General features: G+C 51.9%; 1 protein-coding gene across 1 annotated transcript; it reads left to right on the top strand.

The window, feature by feature from the left end:
- The first annotated feature begins 5,448 nt into the window (after nucleotides 1–5,448).
- Nucleotides 5,449–6,282, top strand: MIF (macrophage migration inhibitory factor). The gene is made up of 3 exons (XM_045819850.1): nucleotides 5,449–5,662; nucleotides 5,813–5,985; nucleotides 6,091–6,282. Exons 1-3 carry the CDS (start codon nucleotides 5,555–5,557, stop codon nucleotides 6,155–6,157), a joined length of 348 nt encoding a protein of 115 aa, XP_045675806.1. The 5' UTR covers nucleotides 5,449–5,554; the 3' UTR covers nucleotides 6,158–6,282.
- Nucleotides 6,283–11,001: the final 4,719 nt, after the last annotated feature.

Here is an 11,001-nt window from a genome sequence, read left to right as displayed (position 1 = left end):
GGTGGGGAGGTCCCCAGGGCATTGTGACTGGTACCACCTCCAGTGTCGGAGAAAACTATCGCCAGTGTTCAGACCACCAGACCCTCACAGCACCCTTCTGGAAGGTGGACGTTACTGTCATCCCCAAATTACAGGTGGGGGAACTGAGGCTCGGAGAGGTTAGCCAAGTAGCCGGGTTAGTAAGAGGGGGGACTGGGAATCATATCACCTCCCTAGGAAGCCAGTGCTCGCTGCTGTGGGAAACGGGGTTGGGGAGGGTAAGGGCAGGTGGAAACAGCTCCAAGGCTGTCAGATCAGGAGAGTCTCCCCTGCTCCACAGTAACAACACCCTGAAAATGGTCATGGCTCACCTCTGGGGCATCACGGGTATTTGCTGGCCAGGCTCCACCTGGTCACACACTCTATCTCAGAGAGCAACAAGCCACGGACTGGCTCTTGAATCTTCTGCCTGGAGTCACTCATGTCACTACCATCCATATTTCACTGGGCAAAGCAAGTCATTTGACCAGATCTGCTGCTAGGGTCAGGGAAATGGGCTCCTCCCCCAGGCGTCCAGGCCAGGCCAAAGGTGATGCCAGCTAGGTAGGTGGTGGTGAGGTGGATGGAGAGAAGTGAGGATAAAGGGGCCAGGGAGCAAGGTACATTTCACTGGCACGCAGTTAAGTGTGGGAGGGTGAGTGACACACTTCCATTGGAACGTAAAGAGCAGAAAGTGCTGAGTGGGCTGCTGGAGCCCAGAAGAACACCCCGGGGCTGGAGCTAAGCACAGGGTGCATCAGCCAGTGCCTCGGAGACTGTCACCAAGGCCAGATTGTGCTGTGCCACCTAAACCTATTGCATCTGCCAGAGAGCAAGGACAGGACATCCCTGGAGCATTCCGAGGGCTTAGCCAAACGCAACGTGCCCCCTCTAGCACCTGAGAGAGATCCTTTCCCCAGCACAGCACCCTGAGCCAGGTGGGGCTCCTCGAGCAGCAGTAGGGTGGCCACTGGAGCACAGGTTCCTCTGCCCAGTGACGGCAGGCCCTGCAGTCCCGTCCCTGGCTCTCAATATAGCCCGGGGCCCGCTCAGCTGCCGCCTGGCCTCTTCCTGCCGTGTCCTCGCTATTTCATTCACCCACTCACTTATTCAGCCAGTATCTAGTCTTTTTTTTTTTTTGCATTCTTAAACATTTTGCTTTTATTTGAAAACTTTCTGAAGAGTTACTAAAATACACTTAACTTTCTCCACGGTAGATACACATTGTGTGAACTCAGTGATGGGTTCATTTAATATTTATTCTTGTGTGATTGGTGCCCACCAGATGCCTGCTGCGCTGACAGAGGAAGACATGAAGAATTCCGCAGGAGTGCTCTGGGAGGGCACCGTAGAGGGCCTGGCTGGGGCGGGGCTTCCCTGAGGAGCTGGAGTTCCCAGACCTGCAGAGAAGTTGTCCAGGGGACCTGAAGTCTAGGGGTAGGCCAAGTTGCCTTTGACCCGTGGAGCTCCCTCTGGGCCTCACCTTCTACTCCCCGTGCCTCTCCTTGGAGCTTCCAGCATCCTCGCCCATGCTGGGGCGGGTAGGCAGGGAGGTGGCAATGCAGGGAAGACACCTGGATGGTGACTCTGTTGTGGCAGCCCTCCTCCCACCTGCAGCAATGACTCATACACACACTCTCTCTCACACACACGCACAGAGGACAATAGCCCTTGGAGACTTGGGACAGGTAAGGGCTCAGCACATGTGATAGAATGAGGTGGGACTTCACCTCCTTGGCTGGCTCTGAGCCCCCGGGGAGCCAGGGGCCATCTGTCCTATTAACCGCCGTATCCCCAGCCCCCCAGTATATCTGGGAATGAATATGCTATGCTTATGTAAAGCTGCCCATATTAAATGGTGAAGATGATTAAATACCTAGATATTTGGAAATAACAGGATACTGCATTATCAGAAAACACTGTTCAAAATGTCACTGTTGAGTCAACAGCTATGTTTGTCTTATCCTTAGTTCCCTGTGGGTAACTTCTGCTATTGCTCCTGTAATTGTAGGAATAATGGTTTCATGGCACTCTGGAACGGCAATCTTGATTCCAAACCCATGGTTAATCTGGCCATTTGTATAGGGTTTTCTTCCGGTTTTTCTGCACACATTTCCTATGCATTTGTTTCCAGTACTAAGTCCTCGGTGCACCAGCACTCAGCCGAGGCATTGGGTATGCTGGGCTGCTCTGTGTTACAAAGTGAAATTTCAACAGTAATAGGGGTGTGTGTTTCAGCTGCAGCCAAAGCATACATCTTCAGGACATTTTTAAAAAGCTTATGTTTCTTGTTATAGTATTTGGGGCTGCTCATGGTCTAATTTGTATCACAGTATTCTTAACTTTTTTTTTAAAGTTTGTTTGACCATCCACTAGCAAATCAAAGACCAGTCATAGAATTCCTGACTGCCCCAGCCCAATCTGGTAAAAATGCACTATTAATAATAGTCAATAAAATAAAAACAAAGGCATGTTTCCTTAACTTGGAAGTACCACTTTAAAATTTAGCCCTGGCTGGTGTGGCTCAGTGGATTGAGTGATCACCTGCGTACCAAAGGGTCACCAGTTCAAGTCCCTGTCAGGGCACATGCCTGGGTTGTGGGCCAGATCCCTAGTAGGGGAAGTGTGAGAAGCAACCACACATTGATGTTTCTCTCCCTCTTTTTCTCCCTCCCTTTCCCGCTCTAAAAATAAATAAATAAAATCTTTAAAAAATGTTATTTAAAATATCCTGAGAAAAATTAGTCTTATATTTAAATATCTTTACTAAATTAAAAAGTGTCATCTTTATTACAGTCTATACAATATGGAGCATAAAAAACCTTGAAAGGAAATGATATAATTAAGATGAATAATGAACTTAATTAAATAAATGAATTTAAGGATCTGAAGTAAGCTGAGACAGAGGTGGAGTTCTGTAGTTTTTCACTGTTAAAAGCACAAGGACTTCCCTCTTGCTTTCCAGAGATGGGCTTTTGTTTTCTTAAAGCAATTTGGTAAATTATACTTTCATAAGCAATACTGAAGCATTTATATTTTTCTCCCTACCTAATCCCTCCAGAATTTGGAAACTCTAAATCAATATTATAATTTTTATGGTAATATGTTTATTTGCATGCATCCATTAAGAATCTGGTTTCTTTATAGTAACACACAGAAAGCCAGTTTCCAGTTGTGGTTTTATTAACCAGAACTTTGGCTGGAATGTCATGTCTTACAGAGACATGCCTGGCCTCTGGACGCTACCAGAGAACTTGAAGGGATGGAGATGAACTCTGAAGCCAATACGAGTCCCTGGGAGACGTGGCCTGATCCCTTGCTTATTCATATAGTTCATGGCATTCTTTCCAGGTGAGGAGCAAAGACTGCTCTTCTAGGAGATGGCAAAGCAAGAAACTCGAGACATTTTGGAGACCTTGAGAACTTGATCTGTAGGCATGGTAGGCAAAGCCTGATGGCAACTGTGTGGCTTGGCTTCTCTGCCCTGAGAGGCTAATTAACACTCAATCTGGAAATTCCTTATAATGAAGCAGCAAAGAAGATTTAAGAAAACCTATCTAATCAGTTGCTGTTCTTATTGTGTTTATGCAAATAATCAGGCTGAATTGAGACTGGACTTAATGCAGTTAATGAATTGGTCTTGGTTGGCTCTTTGTTGAAAATGAAGGTGATTTTAGGGGAGAAAAATTGTGTTTCAGTAGAGTCTATAATACAGTTATGTATGTTAGGTTGTAGTTCAGTTAATTGCCTTCAAAGTTTTATTTTTTAGTTATAAAGAGAACTGGATCCTGAATTTTTCTAGCTTTTGCCCCAATAATATTGAGATTTGTAGCAATTTGTCTCCATGCTCAGGAAATGCTGATTCTCGACACCATCACCACCTCCTTCCATGCCCAGGCCTCATCATCCTGCTGACAGAGAGCAAGGATTTCTTGGCCCTGAAGGAAAATGTCACTCCTCTTCAGCAGAAAGCAACTCCAGAAGAGATCCTGCACCTCTTTTCTCTGAAAGAATTCAGAGCCAGAATGTGGTAGACAGTAATTGTTAAACCCAGCTTGTTACTCTAACCTGGTTTTTCTCTCAAAACGAGAGCTTGCATGTTAAAGTTTTTAAGTATACTTTATAGTTTAGCAGTTTCAGTTTTCACGTGGCCCTGACCCCAAGGCCCCAGCTAACCCCAACTGCGCAGACACAGGAATTCAGCTTACAAAAAACCAGATGGCCAACTCAAGGGTGCTGACCATGAAAATTCATACAGGGACAAATAAGGACACTGCTTGCATGTCCACAGCCCCCACCCCTGATCTCTTTGTTCTACTTTCCCTCTCCCTCCTTATAAAAACCTCTGCACCCTGGCTGGTGTGACTCAGTGGATTGAAAATCAGCCTGAGAACCAAAAGGTCACCTATGTGATTTTGGGCCAGGGCACATGCCTGGGTTGCGGGTGGCGTCCCTAGTTGGGTCCGTGAGAGAGAAAACAGATGGAAATTTCTCTCCCTCTTTTCCCCTCCATTCCCCTCTCTTGAAAAATAAATAAAATCTTAAAAACAAAAACAAACGAAACTTCTGCCTGCACCTTGGTGTTAAGACGGGCTTTGGGACCAGAGTCCCCCATTTCCTGAGGCGATCACTGAAAGGGTCAGGCTAGTTTCCCAGCTGGCCTGACTGCCCCAGTGGACTGCTGCCCCTGATCAGTTACCCCTGCTCACGTGCTATCCCTCGGCTTGATGGAAACTCTCTCCCATCTCGCACCATGAGACATCTGACATCAGCCATAATGGCCGGTGGTCAGACTGACCCTCCTGTAACCTGGGAACGCCCGGGCCTGTACCTAACCCGTTGTCCCCACTCACATCCCGAAACCTTGAGGCAACAGCCCAGAACAAGAGACTAACCCCTCCTTCATTCTCCTACAAACCTCGCACTTTTTCTTTTAAAAACCCCATTATTGCCCTGGCTGATGTAGCTCAGTGGATTGAGCGTGGGCTTTGGACCAAAGGGTCACTGTTATATTCACAGTCAGGGCACATGCCTGGGTTGTGGGCCAGGTCCCTAGTGGGGGCCACATGAGAGGCAACCACACATTGATGTTTCTCTCCCTCTTTTTCTCCCTCCCTCCCTTCCCCTCTCTCTAAAAGTAAATAAAAAAAACTTTAAAAAAACCCATTCTTGATCCTGGGATGGTTAAACTTCCACACTTACATCCCTGTAACATGCGTGATTAAATGAAAGGACTGATCGACGAGGGACAGGCAGATCCCCAGGTAGGGAATGGCTTTCAGGAGGTGCGGGAAGCCAGGGACTTTCTGGGGAAAAGGCTGGCCGACCCTCTCCGAGTCTCTCGGGGGCCCCGCCCGCAGCGGCGACGTCACCAGCCACTGGGGCGGGGCCTCCGCCGGCGGTGGCGTCACAGGAGGCGGGGCCGCGGCCGCACTGGGGCGGAACTGGGCGGCCGTCACGTAGCTCAGGTTTCCTAGTTGTGGTCGCGCGCGCTTGTCGGTTCTTGTGTCCCAGTCCTCCCCGTCCTTCCGCAATCATGCCGATGTTCGTGGTGAACACCAACGTGCCCCGCGCCTCGGTGCCGGACGGGCTCCTCTCCGAGCTCACCCAGCAGCTGGCGCAGGCTACGGGCAAACCGGCCCAGGTTTGTCGGGGAGAACTGGAAGAGGGGGTGCCTGCCGGCCGAGGTGGGCCCAGAGTGGGGCGGGGGAGGCGGCTTCGGGCGGGGAAGGATCAGGGGGCGCCTGGGGCTGGCAAAGACGTTCAGGTCATCTGACGGCGCCCCTTCCCCCAGTATATCGCGGTGCACGTGGTTCCGGACCAGCTCATGGCTTTCGGCGGTTCGAGCGAGCCGTGCGCGCTCTGCAGCCTGCACAGCATCGGCAAGATCGGCGGCGCGCAGAACCGCACCTACAGTAAGCTGCTGTGTGGCCTGCTATCCGAGCGCCTGCGCGTCAGCCCGGACAGGTGCGGGGGACTGGGGTCACTGGGGGTGGGGGTGGGGGACGCCGGGAGCACAGCTTACAGCCCACGACTACGCAGAATGCTCAGCTCGATTTACATCCCTCGCAGGATCTACATCAACTACTATGATATGAATGCAGCCAACGTGGGCTGGAACGGCTCCACCTTCGCCTGAGGGCCACGCCACCCCTATCCAGCTGGACCAGACCCCAGACCTCGCCACCACTAGCATTTGCCCAACCTGCCCCCAGGGACCTCCCATTTCAACGGTCGGGAGAAATAAATGGTTTGGAGACCTTAGCTTCCTTGGACTTGGCTTGTGGTGGAATCCGTTCCTGGCCAGGGCAGTGACTGGGGAACTAAGGCTCAGAGAGGTGCCCCCTAAGAATCTTCTGCCCTTGCGCTTTGACCAGCCTTGCCCTCTGCTCCCCTAGAAGAAGGTCCAGTTTTGGTTGGCATCCTGCCTGGGGCCACAGACCCAAGAATCAAACTTGAACGAGAGCCTCTTAGGGCTGCTTTATGACTCCATTTGAGTCTTCCCACTCATGGTGCAGGGCCACCAGTGATTTAGGGCTGGCAGGGAAGAGGGGAAGAAGGGGGGTTGGAGTCCAGATCTGATTGGCCTGGGTCAGAGATCAGCTGGACTTGGACCTTCTCTCGGCCCCATTTTCCTCCATCTTCCAGATGAGCAAAGGGTATCCTGGGGAAAGAAAGCCTTTTCCCTCCAACCCAGGTCACTCTATGCTAGGTTGGTGCCCCAGTTTATAACCTGGAAAAATCTCATTGTTTTGGAACTTTGGGATTGGTATCAAGGCCCAATATGACTGGGGGCCAGGATTACCCCTTTGTGGGGGTGCTGATAGGGCAATTGCAGCGAATGCTCCTGGGCCACAGGGGCCTTGGCTGCCCTGCTGCCCATCCTCCCAGCCTGGGAGTGTTGCACGGTACCCTGCAACAGTGCTGCAACAGCCCAGGCCAGTTGCCTTGGGCCAGAATACTTCCCCACCCCACAGTGTGAGAGCCTCCATGTACCCTGGCAGCAGATGCTAAGCAAGGCCACAGGCAGTGACAAGTTCCTTCCTTAGGATGACTCCTAGTGGCCCAGCCCATCCCACACCCACAGCCCTTGATCAATGTGTCAGCTTGTGGCATCACTGACATCCCACAGTCGTGAGCAAGAAGCTCTCCCGGCTCAGCCTCAGTCAGTTCAGCCGGGGGCATCATGGATTCACTTCCAGAAAAGCACCAAGAAGGCAGAATCAGCTTGGAGTCGAGGGGGGTGTCACCCGTCTTTGGGGAATCGATTCTCTTACACAAAGGTCTGTGAGGGACTTCCTCCAGCTTACCTCATTCTGTCCTCCATGGAAGAGCCGTGGAGCCTCCCCTTTGCCTCCCTGTTGGGGTTGGGAGCATGGCCCCAACTGCAGCCAAAGGTCTCACTCAGCCTAGCTTGTGGTCCTGGGTCTCAGCACCTGCCACTTAATAGGTTTCTACCTATCTCTGCCTGAGCCCCGGCCTTTGTCACATCACCTCGGCTCTCGTGTGCCTCCAGCCCTCCAGTTCCTAGTGGGACCTCTTTCTTCTGCGTCAGGCCCGTTCTCCCTGGCCCTCAGCCTGCACTGCAGGTGGTGGTCATGAGGGAGCAGGGCGAAGGTCTCTGACCGTTCAGTCCAACTCCTTCATTTCACAGATGGGAACACTGACCCTGGGTTCCCTGGGTGCGGCACTGCTGGGTGCCACCTCCCAGAGCTTGGCTGTGTGTTCATCCTCACTATCGCCAGCTCGAGTGTTTGCTGAGTCCACACCTGAGCAACGAGTACCTCTACAACTAAAGGTGGGGGACTCTGACAGCCAAGGAGGCAGGGCAGGCTGGGCGCCTGCTGTGTTGAAGGCCGGAGGGGCTCAGGAGTTGGGAGTGGACATCAGTCCGCTCCCTGCCACGAACCCGGAAGCATGAGGCTCTGACCAGCCTGGGCTTCTGCAAGGCAGTGGCACCTTGGAAAGGGTAGAGGGATCCACAGTCTTGACCCTGCCCACCATGCTCCCAAGTTCCCTGCAGCTAGTAGCCGGCCCTGCCCCTCACTCCAGTCACCCCCTGGCCAGCCTCATTTCTTCCCAAGCATGGGCTCCACCGTCCACCTAGCAGCCTGTTCCTCAAACGACCACCCTAGGGCCCACAGGAGTGTGGTCAGCATTCAGGATGGCAGCGGAAACTAACTTCCAAACACTTAAAAGTGACGTGTGGAACAGATAGTGTGGGAAGGTGCTGTAGGAGCACAGACTGCCACCTGCTCTCCCTCTCTCCATCATCCCGGTGGTACCGTGTCATCTGCTGATGACTACAGGGTAACACACAGTCCTCCCAGCCCCTGTGTGCAGGCCCTGGCACCTTGTGGGTGCTGTTTCTTTTGCATGGAATGCCTATTTCCCCATCTGCCCCCTGAGGCCACCCAGTATGTGATGACACCAAAGTCTCTCCCCCTCCAGGCTTTGGCTTAAGTCCCCTGAGCTGGGGTTCTCTCCCTGTGTCCTCCAGCATCCTGTGGGTGTTGAGAGGAGGTTGCACCTGGCTTTGTGACCTTCGGGCAGCAGTGCAAGCCCCCCCCCCCCCCCGACCTGGGCCTCCCAACTCCCCAGGCATGCCTTCACTGCAGAGGTCCCACTGCCCTCTGCCCCAGCCACAGCCAAGACCCCTCCCTCAGGGCCCGCCTCCACCCAGCTCCCCTCAGTCTTCTGCCTGCTTCCCTTGAGAAATTGGAGTCTGCCTGCTCTGTTCCTGCTCTGGGCCTCAGTTTCCCCCATCTGTGAATTGAAGGGATTTGCCAGATGTCCTTCCTACCTATTGATGCAACCGTGGAGCCCGATAGGGTATCTCACAGTCTCAGGGGCACAGAGGGCGGGGAAGGATCAAGTAAGGGGCCTGTGGTCAGGTTTTGATAAATTGTGAACCGCCTTCCTGGGACTGTGAGGGAGTGTGGGCAGGCAGGTGTCTTGGGGGCTGGCTCCACCCATAGTTGGGCGGTGCTGGAGGTGGATGAGGGAAGACCCTGAAGTAGGGCAAGGTTCTTGTGGGGCTGCAGCTGAAACCCTCACTGTGGACCCTGACTCATACCAAGAGGCCCGCCAAAGCACAGGAGCTGGCGGCTCAGGCCGTGGGGCTAGCTCCCCTGCTGCCTGTAAAGCAACAGATACAGTGCAGGGTGACCCCCAGGAGCTTAGAAAGTTTCTAGCATTTCTGGGCTGCCGATATCTTCCTTGACTCTTCATGTCACTGGTCAGCTAAGTGCTGGTCCCCTGAACAGTGTTTCCGGAAAGTGCTCTCCTGCCAGCCCACCCTCCTTTCCCAGCTGAGCAGTGGCAAAGCCAGGTCCCAGCCCTCGGGGTCTCCCCGAGAGAATGCAGCAGATCTAGGATGGGGATGTGTGAAGGAACACAATGCAAACCCACCAGCCACTTGCCCAGAATTCCCTTCCTTGTTAATTAAGTGAGCACACGCCTCAGAGACAAAAATTGCCAGTTTCCAGAAATTGGCTCTGTCCCCTTACTCCCGGAGCCTCAGCCCTGGTCTGGGACAAGGTCTGGACTCCATAGTCTCATGGGTCCAGCCCCCAAAACATACAGACAGGCCTCTGAATCCAAAAATTCCAAATGAAAAATCTCATCCCCCGTGTCCCCTGTGACCATGTCCCCCTGAGACCTGGTTTCTTGTGCACCTAATTTTATTCTCATTTTAGTAGGTGATATATTCACATGGCTCAATTCAAGGCATTCTAAGGAACCCTTCCTGGCCCCTCCCTCCACAGGGTAACCCTCTCTCAAGTCCTTCTAGCAGCATTTTGTGCATATACAAGTATGTATAACCCCGCCCCCAGCTCCCCCCAATGGTAGCATAATCTATACAAGTTTTGCCTTGTGCCTTTTTTTAAAAAACTTAAAAGTCTATCTTGCCCTGGTTAGTGTGGCTGTAGGGTCATCCTGTAACTGAAAGGTTGTGGGTTTGATCCCTAGTCTGGGCTCTTATGAGCCTCGGTCCAGACACACACAGGAGGCAACCAATTGATGTTTCTCTCTCACATCAATGTTTTTCTCTCTCCCTTCCTCTCTCTAAAAGCAATGGAAAAAAATGTCTTTGGGTGAGGAATATACATACACCGTCTCAGTACTTGAAGAGTCTCCACTCTTCCCTGGCTAGGGCCAGGATAGACCATGATTTCATTCAACTAGTGCCTATCATGAACGTTTGTGCTGTCTCCAGCCTTCAGCACCTAGCCCAGCCCTGCCGAAGCCCACGCCTGCGGAAGCATGCCTGCAGGATAGGCTCCTAGAAGTGGGAGTGTTTGGTCAAAGGCAACGATGATGTTGCAATGTGGCCAGGTGTCCCTCTCAGTTGGCAGAGGAGAGGTCTGTGGTACCACACGGCTGGGCACTAGAGGCCCTCCCAACCCAACTTTTTACTTCGCTGTCTGATGGGGAAAGTGCTTTTCTCTCAAGCCAGGAGGTTTAAGTTTACATTTCTCTTTTCAATTGGTGAACTGCCATTCCTTTTTCCTGTTTTGGGAAGTAAGTCAAATCCTCAAGCCCATTTTTCCAGTGGAGTTTTTGTTTTAAAGCTCTTTATCAATTAGGGAAATTAATCCTTTACCATGAGTTGCAAATATTTTTCCCAGTTTGTCATCTGGTGCTTGACTTTGTGGGCAGGTTTGGGAGACACACTTGTCAAACTCTTCTTCTGGGTGTGCTGTCTTTGGGCTTACCCCACTCCGTGATTATCAAAACTGTTTCCCAAGTTTTCTTCCACAACTTCATGTGATTTCATTTTGTTAAGATTTTATTTATTTGTTTTTAAAGAGGAGAAGGGAGGTAGAAAGAGAGGGAAACATCAATGTGTGGTTTCCTCTTGCACGCCCCCTACTGGGGACCTGGCCTGTAACCTGGGCATGTGCCCTGATTGGGAATCGAACTGGCGACCCTTTGGTTCTCAGGCTGGCGCTGAGCCACACCAGCCAGGGCATGTAATTT

The sequence above is a fragment of the Phyllostomus hastatus genome, unplaced genomic scaffold (assembly GCF_019186645.2).
Source record: "Phyllostomus hastatus isolate PE091 unplaced genomic scaffold, TTU_PhHast_1.1 phas_scaffold_387, whole genome shotgun sequence".
Lineage (NCBI taxonomy): Eukaryota > Metazoa > Chordata > Mammalia > Chiroptera > Phyllostomidae > Phyllostomus > Phyllostomus hastatus.
The sequence above is the reverse complement of the archived record's forward strand: the minus strand, read 5'-3'. Positions and strand labels throughout refer to the sequence as shown.

Excerpts from the sequence above, each read along its gene's own strand:
- MIF (XM_045819850.1), top strand. The coding sequence starts at position 5,555 with ATGCCGATGTTCGTGGTGAACACCAACGTGCCCCGCGCCTCGGTGCCG. Across the intron at positions 5,663-5,812 it reads CTACGGGCAAACCGGCCCAG|TATATCGCGGTGCACGTGGT; the intron begins GTTTGTCGGGGA and ends CCCTTCCCCCAG. Across the intron at positions 5,986-6,090 it reads CTGCGCGTCAGCCCGGACAG|GATCTACATCAACTACTATG; the intron begins GTGCGGGGGACT and ends CATCCCTCGCAG.